Genomic DNA, 20,000 nt, shown 5'->3' with positions numbered 1-20,000 from the left:
CAATTTAATGCTATATTTATTTTTTAATAATATTCATAATTTTTCACAATAACATAGCAATGTTAACTCTTGTTTAGCGTCTTCCAAACTCTAATGAAAAGGATATATAGAACCAAGGTAGAAAAAGAGGTATCATCCTTTTTTTATATTCAAAATAAATATTGTCCACACTTATCCATCACATAATGCTTGCATAATACGTAAATAGATGTTACAGTATACTTAAGGATGCTTTGTTTTGGAACGTGTGGTTACTTCTGATTTTTTATTTTAAAAATTACTCTCAAAATATCTTCTTGCCCTTTATCTTTTATTGCGGTTTCAAAATCAAAGAATTTTAGAGCCAACAGAGAAATTAGGCAAAATGTCCTTATTTATTAAATAAAAAAGATGAGCAGTTAAGTGACTTATCTAAGTAGCTAAGTTATTTATTAACTACATTATTACTGGAAGCTAAATCTTCTGACTTATTTTGCTCTCTGCTCTCCTACCTGAGTTTGTGGCTGTGTCTAGAAGGACTTACCTTGGTCACACAATAACATATTCATATTTTACACAATGATGTTTTGATCATCTTGTATTAAATTAGCTGTTTATCCTTTAGATTTTCACATTAGACTCTAATTCAAAGCTGTTGAAAATGAACTGCACATACTGTTTCTATAACAACATTCCTAATCATTATCAAACTGGTAATTATCTATCTTGTTTAAAATACATAATGAAGAAAAATTGCCATAAACAGTAAATATTTACAACTGCATTAAAATTGATGGAATAGTAGCTTAGTACATTTTTTGTCTTTTATTATTGGGCTAAGCAATTTTGTGTAAAAATTTCAGGATATGAAGATATCTTTTGCATAGGGGATGATATTAACCATATGGCCTATTCTCAATCAATTGAATTGCAAACCATGACGGTTCCTATACTTTTAAGAGATGCTTATGTGGTCTTCCATTAAAATAGCCACTAATGGGACATTTGTGAAAATATTTATATTTGAACATACTTTTCTGACCATATATGAAGCTACAGAGAGCAAATTCATTAATTAAAACTACTTATATATTAATTGACAGCTATCAGTTCTAAAATATTTCTCATCTCATGTGTCAGAATCTTTCTGAACTTTGAGAGTAGTCTTGTATATGTTTCCACGTTTACAAGACTCTGGCGGTTAATATTGTTGGGTTTTACTCATCAGGCAGGAAGAAGGATCTTAAAAATCATTGTTAGGCAGAAAAACATTTTAGTTACCAAAACAAACAAACAAACAAAAAAACTTTCTACATTTAATCTGTTAAACAATAGCAAATTTCTTGTGAATCACTGATACTGTAATTGAACTGGAGACATTTTTAGAGCAAGCTTGCTTTGGCTTTTTCACCCTCCGATTTGGAATCTGCTCACAGTACTGCCAGCTTAACCAAAAAGGATTAACTCTCATATCCAACTGAGAACACAGATAATTCTCAGTAATTGGTAAAAAATGAAGATGAATGGGGCTGAGAGATAAGGAGCAATTAGCTCATCAGCAGTTACAGCTGTGCACTCAATCCGGCTCCATCTCTTGAGTCTCGGCCCCTTTTAAAGAACCTAAGCAGAATAAGCATAGGACACCCCCTCCCTGAAAAAATTGCTATACCTGCCCATCATTTCTCTAGTCTTCCATTTTATTTCCTTACTATACAAAGACACCTGTCATAGCATGCTATGTAAATTACTACCTCTCTCAGGACCTATGTCTAAAGCCAATCTTCTTTTTAAACTTTTTTTTATAACAGAAACCAAATGACTACTGTAGACACTCTTAAATTCCCTGTCAATCGTTTCATTATAGCAGCATCATCTGTTTGAAAATATAAGCAATTCCCTCATCTAATTATAGGAAGGATTTGAGGTTCATTAACATTGCCAAGGCAGAGAATCCAATGTGCGATTGCAGAGCTCTGCTTGGTGGCCTGCGTTCTCAGTTTCCTTTTATTTGCTTTCTCAAGGTCTCCAAGACTTTTTCCTGAAATCATAAAATTAATCTTTTCCTTCCAAATAGACACATGTGTTAGAAGAAAGGAAATGACTCCAGCATAAACTATTTTGTTTCTGCAGGAATGGTTAAAATTAAAAAAGATAAGAGTAGGGTGAGTTGAAGAAGATAATTTTATCTCTTTATCCGTCTGGCTTTTTTTCCCTTCATATATTTGTTTTGTTTTATTGGTTGAAGAACAGAAGAAGTAAGGAGTGATAAATACTCTTGAAGATCACAGCTTTATTCTCAAACTCAAGTCCTTATTTTTACTTGAAACTTCTACATTCGTGTCATGATTACAAGTTTGAGAAAATGAAAAACAGTCATATGTTTCGAGCATGTGAAATGTGTTCAGGTTTGTTGATGAGGGCATTAGTGCACCTTTGCTTATGTTCCACAATGTTCAGAAAGAGAAAACACTAAAGTCTTACAAAGACTTCCCTTCCTTAAAGAAATTACAGCAGTTAGAAGGTTATGGCTATGGTTTAAACAATGAGATTTTCTTGGGACATCTGTTTTGAGATTACATTTTGAATAGATATGAACTCATTTCCTACTAAGCAAGCAATCTACTATTGTTGATAGCTGTTTACCAGTTCTATGAGTCAGATATTAGCTAGTGGCAAAGGTCCCTCTTAAATCCTCCAAGTATTTTTTAAACTGTATACATAGTGTTTTCCTTAAATAAAATGTTAAGAGAAGTAAAAATGCAGTCTTTTCCTGCCTCTTGGTAAATTATACTCCAGAAAATGCTGCACTTGGGAATAATATTTAATGTATTTATCTTTAAAGAGTTATTTCCTTTGTTGTCATTAGGGAAGGGAGTAAGATACTAGGTTTAGCAAGTATTCAAACAACATAGAAACTATTAAGAGATGCTTACTATATCAATATTTATATACTATTTAAAAACTAGAAGTAAAATTAAGTTTCCTTTATTTAGATAAACTGATTGTGATTAATTTAGTATCCTCAAAAGCGTGCATAATGCCAAAGAAAAAGGATAAACAGATTAAAACATAGCTATAGATACTATCAAATTGACCTTGGGTTCACCGGTTTTAAATTCCGCCTTTGCAATATCCCAGTCCCAACTTCCAAGCAGCATTTTTTAAGCTGGTTATGTAGATCAGTCCTTAAAGCAAAAAAATAGCAATTTATCTGGCCTGTATGTTGTGGATAGTGTTGCCACTAAAAAGAATCCAGGACATTTTTCCTTCTTATCTGCAATGTAGCTCATATCAGCCAACCTGTCACAAGATAGTACTTGATATAAACAAGAGATTGCAAAGACATCTCAGTAATCAATATCAGGATGGCTACAGTATGGAAACCCCAACCAGTGCATATCATTTGTCTCAGCATCTATTTCTATGGTCAAATGAAGCATTAATTCAAATCATAAATCTATGGTGATTTAAATCTGGGAATGAGCACCTGCCTGCTTTAATGATTTATTTTGTACATTTCAGTAAGCAGGAGATTTGTCCATATGAACTGACAGGTCACCTTCAGATGCCAAGAGCAGACTGTTTATCACCATGCAGACTAGCATCTCATCGTAGCAAGTAAATATTAAACTAAAAGAATCCAATTGATTGTGGATGAGGGAGAATGGCAACATGGCCATATATTTTACTCAGCGTGTTGATGCCTCACTCGGATCTATCCTCAGGTGCTCACTTCTTCCTAAAGTGATCATTCTGTTGGAAAGATATGAGCTCAAGGTTACCATGTAAAATTGGGATATAAAATAATTATTTACCAGTGTCAAAGCTTTCTTTAAACATCTTTTTCTGGCTAATTTCTAAGGTTCGTATTATGAACCAGGAAGGGTTGTGTGATACAAAATTACCCTGTCATCTTACCCAGCAAATCAAACCAAACAAAGCAAAAACAAAATCTGTTATCTGAGGCTTTAAGGATTCATTTACAATCAAGGAAAAAAACAATGCTCCTACAAAAAAAAAAAGAAAAAAAAAAAGCCTAAAATGTTTAACAGAATTTATGAGCTAGATGAATACAGGAGAAAACAAGAGCCCTGAATTGTCTTCAAAAATATCACCGGATTTGGGCAAGCAAGACTGAGTAGCAACAATACATCATTTAAGTATCACCTCTCTGAAGGGTTTCACTACTTCAAAGAGTCAACAGTTGATAGATTCATGAGAGCAGTCTGTATTCTAAAATATAGACCTTGGAGATTCTTGGGATTCCTTCTAGAATTCATGTGCTTCAGTACCACTTCCTAACCACTTCATGGTAATTGGTTCTCCTGGAGGATTCAGCACATCCTGTTATGACTGCCTACTTACCTACCTATCTCATCCATAGACTGTATGCCCCTGAGTCCTGGGCCTGTGTTGTGATTATTTTTGTACTCCTAGAATGAGCTAATATCGAATGTCCTACAAAATCTAAAAGATGTAACAGCTGCCCTGAAATATCCTCACAGACCTGCAGCTTAGCAAATAACAGCTACCAGAGAGAATAGAAAAGCAGGTGGAAGCAGTTGATGATGGTAAAAAGGAAGAAGGTGATTTCCAGGAGGACAGATTTGAAGAAATAGTAATAATAATAGCAAAAGCAATCCCCAAGCTATGAACCTTACTGATGACCAAACAACTTGATAAGCAGACATTGTAATAAATAATGTGACAAGTATTTTAATTTTCATGATATAGATACTATTATTTATGTCATTTTTCAGATATGGAGTATTGGGCTCAGAAAGCTTACACACTTTACAAAGTCACAGAGCAAGTCATTACTGAACACTTACCAAGAGACAGGCATTGTCGAGAGAAGATTGTGGCCATCAAAGCTGCATTTCAGGAATTGCTTTGATCTTTGATGCAGCTCAACCCCCACCTTCACCATTGCTTTGTACCTCCCCCACTACCACATCCCTCCTGAAATCACTTTCCTTGATCTCTAGATATATACCTAGGGAGGTCTTCAGGAAGGATAATATTATAAATTGGAAATTCTTAGAGGACAGCAGCATGTGAGAATAGGATGAAAATTACAATGATAACATCTTTTTGCCCAAATCAGCTACAGATATCTAATATAAATGACCTGAATGCCTTAGGGACCAGCAGCAACACTGATACTATGTTAACAGAATCTCAAACTATTAAGACTTTCTAGGAAAATTCAAGTAAATTTCTGCTCCTGATTCATTTTGGCATTGGATGGGGGTGTCAAAACTGAAAAGCAGTAACATCTATCAACTGCATACCTTAATGAAAAAAGCAAAAGTCATTTATTCCAACTAAAATACAAAAGAAAATTCAAATTGTTTGTTTTTTAAGCCATTGCAATAGCCTATGTATCAAAATCATTAAAGTAAGCTACAATTTGGTTAGTAGGCAAATTTTGTCATGTACTATCAAATATGAAAAATATGTTTATGCTTAATTATGAACCATGTTCTCTTTATCTCATGCCTATTGATTTCTCCAAAGTCAATTTCTGCTCTGGAAAATTCAAACAGAGATACCATGTTTTAATGTGTTTTGCTTTAAATGTTGTTAAATTGTCTATTTTAAGAATCCCTTCTCATAAAACCAACTATTAAGAACAGCCTGCATGAACAGTCTCATCTTCTAAAATTTTGAAAACAATCCAGATTGTTTTGTAATAATAGCCATAATGTACAAGTGGCTAATTACTTGTTTTAAAAAGTGACCAACTGGGCCCCATTTTATCAGTCTAGTAAAAGGCTTTTAGTTTAAAGTAATATTTCTAAAAACAGACTAATTCTTACATTTTACTTCAATTCTGTTTTAATTTTTAAATGTCTAAATATAGGTGTGCAAACCATACCCAAAACAATCCTCTTCCCTCCCCGTCTTCCCTCCAGGAGCATTACAAACATAAGCACAGATATTATCCTTAGTCCTCTGCAGTTGTAGGGCTATCTCTTTTGGCTCTCTTCCATGTCTTTTCATACTCTCCATTCAAACCCACTACTGCTAGTCCTTTGCAATTTCCCTTATGTAGTTCTGCTGAAAAGGTGCATTTTTCCCTTTTTACATTACAAAAGCTGCCTTTTAGCATCACTGAAACAGTATTTTGTGTTTTGTCTATGTATTTTACTCTAATATTCATGCCTGTGTATGTTTCCAGATAGCTGTTGTGAAAATGATTGTCACTAAAATCCACAGTATTCCTTTATATACCCTTAACCATGTCTTAATAGATTGAAAGTAGAGAGCTGACAATTAACTTAAGAAATAATCTATGAAAATGCTGCATGAAAAAGAGAATTTAATTGAATGGCTGTGAGTTATTAGGGTCTTCATAAATATACATTGGCTATAGTATCTTGCATATATCTTGTAGTACCCAAATTTCTCTTGTTAATTACATTTTGAGCATGATCTCTGCGTTTGAAAGAGAAGCAATACAGTGCAATAGCAGAAAAAAATGTTTTGCCGCATCAACATCCAGATGCTAAGGATTTCATTAATAAAAATATTAACCCATATTTGAAGTCGTGTTTGACAAAATGAATTACCCAAATGGATAGATGGCACAGGTAAAACTGTTCCTTTTGGTTTGACAGTGACAGTTAACTTTTCATCTTTCTCCATATGGTAGGAAAGAAAAAAAATCAAGAAATTAAAGTTGTATTTTTTAAGTGAGAGACATTGATAACCGTTATCTATAAAAAGAATTAATCATCAACATAATCTGTATTCCGAGAGGGCTAAGTTTATATGTTTTGTTGCCAATGGTAGTAAGTTTCTTACTTGATAACAAATGGATTAAAAGAATAGAAAAGTAAAGTGTAGGGTTTCATTTGTACATATTTCTCTGTTACCTTAGCTACTCTCAATGTTTTAGAATTTTCTTGATTAAACTTTGCATTATGAAAGGTGATAGCTGAATGCTTTTAGAAGTTGCAGACATAAAGTTGATCCTATAATTAAAAATAATGTTGGCCGGGTGCGGTGGCTCAAGCCTGTAATCCCAGCACTTTGGGAGGCCGAGACGGTGCGGATCACGAGGTCCAGGAAATCGAGGACCCATCCTGGCTAACACGGATGAAACCCCTGTCTCTACTAAAAAATACAAAAAACTAGCCGGGCGATCGGTGGCGGGGCGCTTGTAGGTCCCAGCTACTTGGGAGGCTGAGGCAGTGAGAATGGTCGTAAATCCGGGAGGCGGGAGCTTGCAGGTGGGCTGAGATCCGCCACTGCAACTCCAGCCTGGGCGACAGAGCAAGACTCTGTCTCCAAAAAAATAAATAAATAAAATAAAAATAAAAAAAATTTAAAAAAAAATAATTGTTGCTAATTATTCCTTTAGAATGAACAATTATCATTAGTTGTTAGAGAGGCAAAATGGTATCCTCAAACACACACTGTTTTCAAGCTAAAAGTGCCAACTTTTTGAATGGGTAGCCAACAGTTTTGTTCTGGAAAAGTCAGTACTGCAATTCGGTAGCAAAGTGATCACAATAAGTTTCAGTGAACATAAAACTTACCAACACTTGAATTCATATCCCCATTTTCAGAGTCTGCTCCATGTTGGTTATTACTGGCATGATAGTTGCTCATGGCTTCTAATTTGATTTTTTTCACCTTCATTGCTTCGGCAATAGCTGCATTGGTAGCAGCAGCAGCTGCTGCAGCTGCTGCTGTCAGACCTTAAAAGAATAAATTAAAAATGAGGTAATTCGAATTCCGATTTTTCATTTAATAGTTCCTGTGCTTGCTATAACAAACATACAAACATTTATTAGAGTATCTGATTCCTTTACGCAACACTTTGATAATTTTTACTCATTCCCAACTAGACAATGAAACAACATTGATATAAGGGGAAAGAGTGATTGCTACAGTCCAAAATTAAATATTAACAGAAACAAAATTCACAGGTAGAAGACTAATAGTGGAAACGCAGCCACAGGTATTTCTTAAAGAAACCAATCTACCAACCTAAATATGTCCTTTCCTGCTTAAAATCCCCTGTAGCTGCCTACACGGAGGGAAAAATCTGAACTGTTAACTGAGTCCACAAGTCCTTTCACAAAGGTGTGTAAACCTACTTCCTCACCCAGTTTGTTTGTTGTCATCCAAACCCTGGCTATGTCACACGTGTCACCATTACACGTGTGCTTTCACACATGCCATTCCCTTTTGCCTGGAACCTTCTTGCCCTATGACAGACATTTCCTTGACTTCTCATCCTCCTGAAAAAAGCTACTCATTAGAAGTCTTCTCATTCCACGGCCCCCAGCTGCCTGGATGCCTGGTCTGTTCTTCTCCCCCAGCCCATGTTTATACCTGTGCTGCTGTTATAGGACATGCCACACTGCACTGGAATGGCCTGTTGGGACACCTGTTTTCCTCACTAGATCGTGAACTACTCAATGGCAGGAACCGTGTGTTGCTACACAGCTTGGTATTCCCAGTGTTCAAGGTGTCCAAAAATAAAATATAATATAATGAAAGCTAACACTTAGCTTCTAGTTATAAAATTTAAGTGCTGATTTAAGTGACACAAAAGTAACTTAATCATCTTAATAACCTTCTGTGATTGATCACTATTATCCTTACTTGAAAGATTAGAAAACCATGGCACACTATTTAAAACAGCACACTCCGGCCTCAGAGTTGACACTTTTAACCACTATGCCAAGGAAATTTGTCCAGAATAGTTCATCTTCATCCATCCAGAGAACAGGGGGTAGGGGCAGGCATTAAATTAGAAATAGAGTTTGAGCCGGGTGCAGTAGCTCATGCCTATAATCCCAGCACTTTGGGAGGCAGAGACAGGCAGATCCCTTGAGCCCAGGAGTTTGAGACAAGCCTGGGTAACAGGATAAAACCCCCACTCTACAAAAAATACAAAAAGTAGCTGGGCACGCTGGCCTGTGCCTGTAGCTCCAGCTACTCAGGAGGCTGAGGTGAGAAGATCAATTGAGCCTGAGACGTTGAGGCTGCAGTAAGCTGTGAGCACACTTGGGTGGCAGAGTGAGACTCTGTCCCAAAAAAAGAGAAGAAAGAAAGGAAGAGAAAAGAAAAGGAAGGAAAAGAAAAGACAAAAGAACAAAAGAACAAAAAGAAAAGAAACAGAGTTTGAGACAAGATCTTGAAGACCAGAATTAAGACCACGCTGCTCTGACTTTATATATTTATAGAGAGAGATAATAAGCAGAGGTTTTTGAGCAGGGGAGTGGTTTGTCTTGCTTAAATGTGTGAACTTTTGTCAAGTCAGTTCACTTCAGGCTGACGTCCCTCATCTGCAAAATGACAGACACTGGAATGTATAAATGATCTCTCCTAATTCTAAAACCTTAAGTCTATGAGAAGATAAATATCCCCACCCCCACCCATATTTTTTTTTTTTTTTTTTTTTTTTTTTTTTTTTTTTTACTGTGGCTGCTTTAGTATTTCTGACTACAGTGCTCCAGCCATTTGAATTTATCTGTGTGATTTATTTCCACTCCCAGCTGGTGGATTAGAGCCTGAGCACTGCTCTCCTCCTTTTCCTCCCCACTAATCATCACTTCTAGTTACTCTAGCAAATAAGTTACTGCCCAAGGAATTATAAGGAAGTATTTTTCTATGAAAATCTCTGCTGATTTTTTAGAGGTTAGAAGAAGACTTCACCTTTCCTTCAAATCAGACCAAAGAGACCCTGACAACTTTCACCCCAACGCAACAAGACCTTCAGATTAGGTCTTTACATGAAAAACTGATAATCATCCCTTAAAAGGCACTAATCTAAACTCAAAGAATCCATCTGGGTTTGATCTGAACATTCATTACCTTTTAAGTCACAACTTGAACTGATTCTCTCATCTTCCTATGATTGAATTTTCTCCCCAATTACTCATTTCCTTCAAAGATGTTTCAGAAAATTTTCTTTCCTGTTCTCTTAAAAGTCTCTTTGTGTTTTCCAGCAAATCTTTCTTCCTCAATTTTGTTTTGTCACCAGTGTGAACATCCCATTTTTCCTTGGTTACCTGATGTTGACCCATCTCCAATTTATGACTTCAAAAGTCTTTGTCTTGGATTTGTGCTGCAGGGAAAACTTGTTCACAGTATTTAAATAATAAAGGTAAACTTACAACTCACTATTATCTGAGAGATCCAAATCAAATTAAGTACCAGGAACCATGTCTATGCATGACATGGCCTTGGAACCAACCATCCAATTTTCTTGAATATAATTTTCTTCACCTGTAAAACCATTCTAATCCCCAAGAAAAAAATATAAGGACAAATAAGATAAACTAGTGAGGAATGCCACATCATGTTTAGTAAAAACTAGGCATGCTATTCATTCTAGTTTTTTAAAAAGAAAGACTTGGCCTCACTGTAATTTCTGCAGAGTATCTGTGGCCTGACACAGCCCTCTCAGCTAGAATTTGTCCTTAGGTGGCTGGATTAGCCCTTGACTTTTAAAAATATTTTTTATGGTTTTATCATTTAGCTGTTTTATTTATGGTACTCCTTTATTTTTCTATGACAACTTTTCCCAATTTTACATTTTTAATACAAAGTCCAAAAGATATATGTGTGTCATTGACACACACACACACACTCACACATTTTACATGCTGTAACTTTACAACCCTTTTTAACATTCCACTTTTAGCCCAGTTTTTTGAAAGCAGAACGAAAGCTATGACATATGCAACAATTGTTCATTTTAGCTTCACTAACTCACCTGGCTGTTTGATGGGTTCTCAATTTTAATTATTTAATGTCTTTCCAATTCAACGAATTTTCTGCATTCCCACTGCCCCTCCCCAGCAGTACAAGTTCCAATCTTTTCTTTCTTAGAGTCCTGCTTAATATAATAGCTTCCACATCACCCATCTCCAATCTCTTACTATCCATGTCATAGCCAAACCTCATGAAAGTAAAGATTTTTCTTTTTTCTTCCTTTTTTTTTTTTTTTTTTTTTTTTGAGACAGAGTCTCCTTCTGTCACCCAGGCTGGAGTGCAGTGGCGTGATCTCTGCTCACTCCAACCTTCACCTCCAGGGTTCAAGCTCTTCTTCTGTCTCAGCCGCCCAAGTAGCTGGGATTACATGCACGCACCACCACACCTAGCTCATTTTTGTATTTTTTGTAGAGACGGGGTTTCACCATGTTGGCTACGCTGGTCTCAAACTCTTAACCTCAAGTGATCCACCTGCCTCGGCTTCCCTAAGAACTGGGATTACAGGCGTGAGCCACGACACCTTGCCTGAAAGTGAGGATTTGAATACACATTCTATGCCTGCTCTTAGGATCCAGTCCAGTGCTTCTCATGGCTGTCACCACCCTTTGTTCTCAGTTCCCTGCCTGTCTGTATGGATCCCCTGCTCCTCCACCTCCCCCTTGCTCTCTATGCTCCAGGTACATAGGCCTTCTTTCCTTTTCACTAGTGAATGACTTCATTCTTTCTTTTAAGTCAGTCTTTGCACATTCTGTTCTCACTTTCTAGAAGAGCCCTCTATGCCCTGGCCCCAGACTTGGCTATGCCTTCTTCATGCCATCACTTTAATATTATGTGCTCAGAGCTGGAGGCTCAGGTTCCTAACTCTTCACTATCTACCTAGGAAAGAACTGTCAACATCTCAAGAATTAGCTCATGGCTTACTCTTTTAAAGAGCTGTACCTGACCTTCCCCAATCTACCCCACTTGCTTGTGTTTGCATCTCCCCTGCTGTATGTGAGTTTGCCATCCCTAGCTGTGCATCAGAGTCACCCATGGAGCTTTTAAACCATGCAAATAGCTCAGCCCTGCCATCTGAGATTCTGAATCATCAGGTCTGGTTTGGGGCCTCTGCAGCTGTATATTTTTGCTTAATCTTACTATTCTACAGGTCATTTTAATGAGTAATTCCAGTAAAGAAAAACAGTCTCTTAAACTCTTTATTGCTCTTTTTTGGGGGCTGGGGCCAAGGAGGGTAGGATTAGGATTCTGACCTCTAACTAGGTCATAACACCAAAAGGGCAGAAATACTTTCTTAGTATATATATATCCCAAACATCCGCTGCAATGCTTGGCAGATATTGTCACTGAATGAAAAAATGCTTATCAAATTAGATTACATGGAAAGCCACAGGAGAAACATGGTCATTATTTTGGCAATGTCAATGGAAAGTAATTTAAAACATTATTTTTATGTTATAATAAGTGTGTATATACTAAGAATAACAAATCTCGTTAATTTAATATAAAGCATGACTCTCCAAAGGTATGTCTTGCCTAGGGCTGGAGAGGATCACAAAGATTCACCACCTCAACCCACTCTGCATGAATTGAACTTCCTGTTGGCCTTGCAATGGCCCTTTCAATCCCTGATGTAATTCTCAAATCCCTTCCAATTTCCTGTCTCTAAAAACATAGCTTACAATCTATATACTAGCCTTAAATAGAGGTCCCATTGTATATGTTTTTCCCAAGCAAAGTTGCCTTAAAAAACATCGTGTAATAAATTCACAAAATAACTCAAGTCTTTGATCTACACTAAATAGAGAATATATAAACTATAACATTTCTATGTAATCAAGAATTGCCCACTGGTGTAAACACTGGCAACCCATAACATTTGCCACATCCTTTTCTTTCCTTTTATAACCCTTTCCACACTTATCGTAGACCTTCTGCCCTGTCTTCAGATTCAGGGAAATTTTTGCTACCCTCCCTCCTCTTCCATATCCAACTTTGAATTGTCTTATACTACAAATTACCACTGCTTTTACACTTTTCTTTCCTTTTCTTTTCTTTGTTGAGACAGAGTCTCACTCTGTTACCCAGGCTGGAGAGCAGTGGTGGGATCTCGGCTCACTGCAACCTCCACCTCCCAGGTTCAAGTGATTCTCCTGCCTCAGGCTCCCGAGTAGCTAGGATTATAGGCACCCACCACCACGTCTGGCTAATTGTTTGGATATTTTTAGTAGCGATGGGGTTTCACGATGTTGGACAGGCTGGTCTCGAACTCGGGATCTCTGGTGATTCACCCGTCTCAGCTTCCCAAAGCGCAGGAATTACAGACGTGAGCCACCACGCTTTTACATTTTTCATTCAAGCAACCCATTTCTCCCTCAGAACTAGGCAATCAGCTGCAGTGCATGATAAAGATACAGGTGATGTTCCCCAGGCCCACATCCACAGAATATTTCTGAAATGGACTAAGGAATCTGTGTTTTGCATAAAAATACATTGCATAAAAGTGTCTCCTACACCAAGACAAAAACGTATTGAACTGAGAAGTCAAAGGAAGTCTAAATTTTATTTTAAAAGATTCTAAATCTAATTTTATCATCAGAAATGGAGAAACTTTAATGTATATTTAAAGTTCATTTTCCAGATGTTTTTAGGAGGTTGAGATCCTAGGCAATGAACTGTGAGCACAAGTTAAACTACTTTGATTAGCTAGAGGTGCTTTTAATGCCTTCTTCAGTTTCCAAAAAAGGAATGAGCGACGTAAAACCTTTTCTACAGAAAACCAAAACAACAAACTAAAAAAAAAAAAAAAAAAAAAAAAAATTTAAATCATTTTCCACTGAGTAAATGATTGAGAAAGATTTTCTTTAAATAAAAAAAAAAGAGTGTTTTCCTTCAGTGTAAAGATAACAAGTCATATATTGTGTTCTCTCTTCTAGGCCTGCACTTGGTCTTCAGGAAAAGAACTGTATATCAAACTTAGGTTAATACACTACCTGCCTTACATGGTGCAATGTATTCAGATTTCTTTTTCTTTCCTATTGAATCTTGACAAATTATCACTTGCAAATTTAAAAGAATGAGTAAATTTTTACACAAAACTAGAAACCTGCCTTGTCATATTACTATCTGAATTATGATGCAAACTTATGCTTGCTTCTTCAGAGTAAATTATAGATTTTTTTTTAAATGGGCTATTGTTACAAAATTGTATCTTTTCCAGTCAATTTCTTTTACTTTTATTCTCACTTTTTGATATTCCACTAAAATCTTTTAAGATTCCTGCTACATTAGTGACCAGCATAGAAATTATTTGTAATCTAGTCTCACTCTCTTATAAGAAATATGTATAATACAGTGGCTGGGGGGAAAAAGACACCCCAAAGAGCCATGCAAACTTTGGACAGGATACATCAAACTTATCTGGGATGGCACAGCGAGTTATATAATGTCCCATGCTTCAAAATTTTCATCTCTAAACGGAGGGATAACAATTCTGACCTCACAGATGTGTTGTAAAGAATGAAGGTGAAATAACTTGCAACAGCCTGGGCACATGTCAAGCCCTGCCCCTCCATAAATGCTCACTGATACTGTGAAGTAACTCACTATCCATCATGTCTCTATGTTTAGTTTTACCTTTGTTCAATTACAAAAGTGCAAATAGGACAAAAAGTACCTAACAGCATTGGGTGAGAATTTAGCCATTTGGCAAATGGATATCTAAAAATCATGTTTCCATCAAATCATTGGATTTGGCTCTCTACATTGATCAGATTTATCATAAAATCACTGAATCTTCCCTCTATGCTGTATTGATACAAAGCCTTCACTAGTTTAAATTCTGTACCCTAAAGCCAACGCATGGATTTATCTTTTGGAAGATAAGCAGGCATTTTCACTATTTAGAGTATTATTTTACTTTTAAAGATAGTGTTTTCCTTCTGCTTTCAACTTTTATTTAAAAGGCCTTTAAATTCTTCAAATGCCATTATGCAATCCTGATCGCTCTCTTTAAAAAAATGGAAAACTGTCTCCATTTTATTTATTTCAATTAAGTTAGTACCCTTACTTATAAATAGAAGATTACAACTGTAGATTATAGATATCAATAAAAGAGACATATTGCTGTCAAATTCTTTCTCTGATCTGTTTGTTTGCTCATTAACTTGAAAGGTCCAATCTTTGATCTTTGGTTTCAAAGACATCAAGATGACTTCCAAATGTTTGATTTATTGTCTACTTTTACATCTCATTCCATATAAAATGCATTTCCCCAAATTTAATAGTTAAATAAAATGGGTTATATCCAAGGAATGTTAAGTATTCAAACTTTCCGTATGATAGACTCGTTATTAGTTTGTGTTAGTTTGCTCACATTTAAACAAAACCATTTTAAACATGCAGTACATTATAGCCAATGGTAGTTATTATTAATATTCTGGAATTGATAAGTTATTTATGTCTGGCATTCTTCCTACTGATTATTCAGAGAGACAGGCAGCTTATAAATATCTCATCACTCCACCGTCACAGAAATTTCATCGACAGTGCTCATGCACAGCTATTAGCAATATGAATCTAACCATTACAAGAAGGAGGAAAATCGAACATGTGGCATTAATACGCAGTCCTGGTTCCTAACCATCTGATAGGCAGATGGTGTGAAGCGGATTCTCCAGCTGAAATGAAGGGGCACATCATTTAAAACCTTGTTTGCATTCTAACTGATATCAGTGCCATATTGATATACATGATACATCATGGCAGTATTTGAACAATCTAGTTTGTTTCAGTCATAAATGTTTACAGCCTTGTTTTTTTAAACTTATAAGCATGTTCAGAAGGGTGTATTTTTAATTTATGAAACCTATTGTTTACTTCTGTTGAACTAGAAGATTAGTGGAAAGCAGGAATATTAAATTACTTCAACCAGAGCAATATAACCAAGACGGATGAATAAAGTGGGTTTCTATTTTCAATAAGGATGTTAGCAAAAGAATTTTAAAATTAGCTCAGGCATTTTGTGCATTAAATACACTTATTCATTTAAACCTTTCAGCTATTTTTCCCCAAGTGGCATACAGAGAAACTTAATGCTTTACATAGTCATTCATTTAAAACTCTCACTGTGTGCAATTAATCTTGTCCAACAATTCAATTCAGAAAGTAAAACATCAAAAAGCATAGTTCAATTCAACACTCATTACTGTGAAGTAATCTTTCTGCTCCTGACAGTTCCTACAGACTCTTTGCAAAACTCTGTTGAAGGTGCATTGTAAGCTCCACATGAGTTTGAATTACAGCTCAATTGAAATCACTCCAAGTCTTAGAATAACTCTTGGCTCAATATAACAATTTGAAAACACCAGTACCTTTTTTCACCCTGTTTTCCTCCTATCCTTATTTAAATACCAGCTGTCAGAAACTGACACTAACTTTCAGTTATTTTATTTCTCAATACTTTCTAAATAAATTAAAATCATGATTGAAACTTGCATGTCTTCACTCTTGAATGATTAAATAACCAGAATGATAAGCAGATGGAATAAATAACTTAATTGTAAATCTGGTTAGACTGAAGATTTTGAGTGTGAACTTTTCTCTTAATGTCCATTAGACTGACTTTTCTTGGCCTTTGAAACACATTTGTATTCTGCGGAGAAAAAGAGAAATTGATTCTTGAGGCCATTAATGGAAACACTCCTAATACCAGTTTTGAGTCTTTCAATTGATTGAATTAGATTTTTTAAATGTTTGTACTAACAAAAAAAAAAACCCCACTAATTTGGAGATATATACAGTAAGAAAGACGTTGTTATAATATGAACAATGACTTATAAATCAAATAGACATCAGATTTAGTATTACTTTTCCTGGATAGCTTAAAATCTCAATTTCTCAGACTGAAGAGGTTATAGAAGTGAAATCAGAAAGAGTGAACACCACAGGGAAGTCATCTGGCATATCAATCACTGAGGAACTTCTATGAAAGCTTTTGGAAAGCTCACCTTCCGATCACTAACCCAGAATCAGGCTGAAACGTAATCAATAAAACTTTTAAATCTCTATAATTTGGTTTAAAATAAAATATTATCTAATTTGTATAAAGTTGAACTTGGCACTATAAGGTCTTAAATATGTAACTTTTACTCCACCTTTAACATCACTACCTTTAGAAAACTATTTCTAAACAACTTCTTGGGATCTTACACTTAAAATATTTGGGGACTAGAAAGACTTTACCTAATGTAACCCTTTTATTTTACTGATGATTAAATTTAGGGGCAATGAGGTTAATCATTTCTATAAGTCACACCATTAAATAATCATAGAGTAACCCCAATTCTCCTTACTCCCAGTTCAGCACTGACCACACACACTCTATGAATAGATATTAAAGGAAAAGTGCAGAAGACAGTAAACTATGGAGCCTTTGAAAGACATGACTCCCCTTTGCTCTAGCAGCTTATGGATTATCTAGGAAGTCAAAGTTATAGACACTCAGGTATGTCACAAATACACCAATATAAATTGACTCCATTTAGAAATCTGATCTAAATGTTTGTGTTTCAGTTTTATAGAATTTAGAGTATATCTGCCACAGAAACAATGGCCATTGAAATTTATGCACAAAATTTTAACCTATACTATTGGTGAAATACAATATAATTTGTTCCTGAATCCTGTATATTACATAGGGCACAATGAGGGAAAAAAAAAAAGTAAATAAATTATTCTTCTCTGCATATCTTTAATATAAAACAAATTCTAACCAGAAACAAATTGAACTAGATACACTTTAACTCTAATTTTCTTTTAAGCACCCCCTCATTATAAATTTTTCAATTATTTAATAAACTAGGCATTAGATATCTTCATGCTGGTCTAAGGCCCAATACATCTTACTACTCACAGGACCCATCACCCAAAATTACTTAGTGAATTGACTCCATGTAGGTAGCTCTAACTAGCATGAGAGTGACTGAAAGTGTGTGATATTCTAAAAGGATGTTTTTGTTTTGTTAAGAGGCTACTTGTTAAAGTATTGGTGATAGTTCAGGCAGTATAATAAGTGAAAAGAGGAAAAGATACCATAAATGTAATTTCCTGCAAAAGAATAACCTCATTGACATTTCAGTCTAAGTATAATCTCCTCAAATGTTCTACTTTTCTCAATATCATGTAAATCCTTGTCTAAATCCATTGCTACCTCAATGTCTCAGTTGTTTTTTCTTTTTCCAGATTCCAAGCACCACATAGGGTTCTCTGTCCATGTATAGTTTATTGTTGAGGACAGACAATGACAAAGAAATCAAAAGAGGTGGTTATTTTTACATGTAAGTCTTGTTTGGGATGAGCCATCTGATGAAATAAAAATAGCTGGAAAATATGTGGCCACAAAAGTCTTCTGATACAGTAAATAAATGTTTTCCAAGGAAAAGACTCATGCAAGAAATTTATTCATATATACATATATATGTATGAATATATGTACACATTAATATGTATACACACATAGAACAAAGAATACACACACATACACACACACACAGTATTCTTTCTAAGTGGAGGTCAAAGTCTGAGTGGGCTAGGAACAATATGCATGCAGAGTCACTGATTAACAATAGAAACAGAGAAATCAGTGGTTGAGGCATTATATCTTTTACTTCTTTGTCATTAGGTCTAGCATTTATAACATCATCTCATTTAAGCTCCATCATCAACCTACAAGGTAAGTGTTTTCCTCATTTAGTTACAAAGAAAATGTGAATAGTGAGAGGCCAGTTGTAGCACTTTCAAAAGTAGGTTTGTGGTTGCAGTTTTAAAGTTGACTACGGATAAAAAAAACAATCCTAGTTAATTTGGAAAAACACATCGTGCCATGTGATAAGGAAGATTCAAATGAAACATGAGTTGTGGTCCATAGTCTCTAGTCATTGTCATCTCCTAGAGGGTGGATTGCTAAAGGGTATGAAGTCCTTATCTTGGCACAGTTTCATAATCATGGTCAAGTTACTCAATTATTTGAGTGTGACTTAGACAAATTACTTAGATAGTCTGATTATAAGGAGACTTTACACCTTGTGGTTCAAAAAATAAATGGTGTTTAGGTTTGAATGTATTTATTTTATGAGGTCTGATTATTATATTCAACCCATCTCACCTAGGAACAGAGCAACTGTATATCAGGAAGAATTACCAATGTGTAGTATTGTATCATTCACTTCTCTTTTTGCTGCAAAAAATTATTCCAACAGAAAGAAATGTTTAGTTACTAACATGCCAAGAAATGTGAACCTTTTGTGTATTCTGACAGGAACTTTTGCTTTATTTCAAAACATCTGTAAGTCATAGCAAATCTTCAATTTTCCTAACATCTCTTCATTTTAGACGCAATGTCTGTAGCTATACTGATCCAATGACTTCTCTTGACCTAATTTATACTGTACCAGGAGATTCTATTAAAAGAAACTAAATCACTGCAGTAGATTTATTCACCTTAAATAATTTAAGCTAATTGAAAAAGAACCAAACTAAAACTAAAACACTTCTCTCAAGCATTCAACTTCTGCATGTCAATTAGTAATTTAAATAACCAGCTAATCACAAAAGCTTTGTGAGAAACACGGACCTGTGCTATGTACACATCTCTCTACCTCCACTGAGCTGAAGATAGAAGTAAACATCAATTCTGATTCTACAAGTATGTATATCTCTTCTGTAGTTATTAGGTAATTCTAATAAAATTTTTTCATTGATGGACTTGAGATTTTTTTAACTTTTCCAAAAAATTTTCAAAAGAACATAGAAAATAGAAATATCTGAACATTTCACATCTAGTCACTCTTCTTTGTCAATGAGTTATGATAGTTCAAATTTGTAAGGTGACTTAAACAAAACAAAATTTAAAACACTTGTTATCTACAAAGATTAATATATCATAATAACCAAAGACTGAACTCCTATGGATTGGTTTAAAAATAACAAACTCAGGCCGGGCACAGTGGCTCATGCCTATAATCTCAGCACTTTGGGAGGCCGAGGAGAGCAGATAACTTGAGGTCAGGAGTTCAAGACCAGCCTGGCCAACACAGTGAAACCAATCTCCACTGAAAAAAGTATACAAAAATTAGCCGGACATGGTGGCACGCACCTGTAATCCCAGCTACCTGGGAGGCTGAGGCAGGAGAATGACGTAAACCTGGGAGGAAGAGGTTGCAGTGAGCAGAGATCGTGCCACTGCACTCCAGCCTGGGTAACAGAGTGAGACTACATCTCAAAAA

The 20,000-nt window shown here is 35.5% G+C and overlaps 1 protein-coding gene across 1 annotated transcript in view; it reads right to left on the bottom strand.

Moving 5' to 3' along the window:
• DACH1 (dachshund family transcription factor 1) overlaps positions 1–20,000 on the bottom strand; it is a 458,628-nt gene that overhangs the window by 197,727 nt on the left and 240,901 nt on the right. The window contains exon 4 of the mRNA XM_017895769.1: positions 7,527–7,688. Coding sequence (XP_017751258.1) covers positions 7,527–7,688 — 162 coding nt within the window. The remainder of the gene's footprint in view (positions 1–7,526; positions 7,689–20,000) is intronic.

Source organism: Rhinopithecus bieti, unplaced genomic scaffold (genome assembly GCF_001698545.2).
Source record: "Rhinopithecus bieti isolate Rb0 unplaced genomic scaffold, ASM169854v2 scaffold_2244, whole genome shotgun sequence".
NCBI lineage: Eukaryota > Metazoa > Chordata > Mammalia > Primates > Cercopithecidae > Rhinopithecus > Rhinopithecus bieti.
The sequence above is the reverse complement of the archived record's forward strand: the minus strand, read 5'-3'. Positions and strand labels throughout refer to the sequence as shown.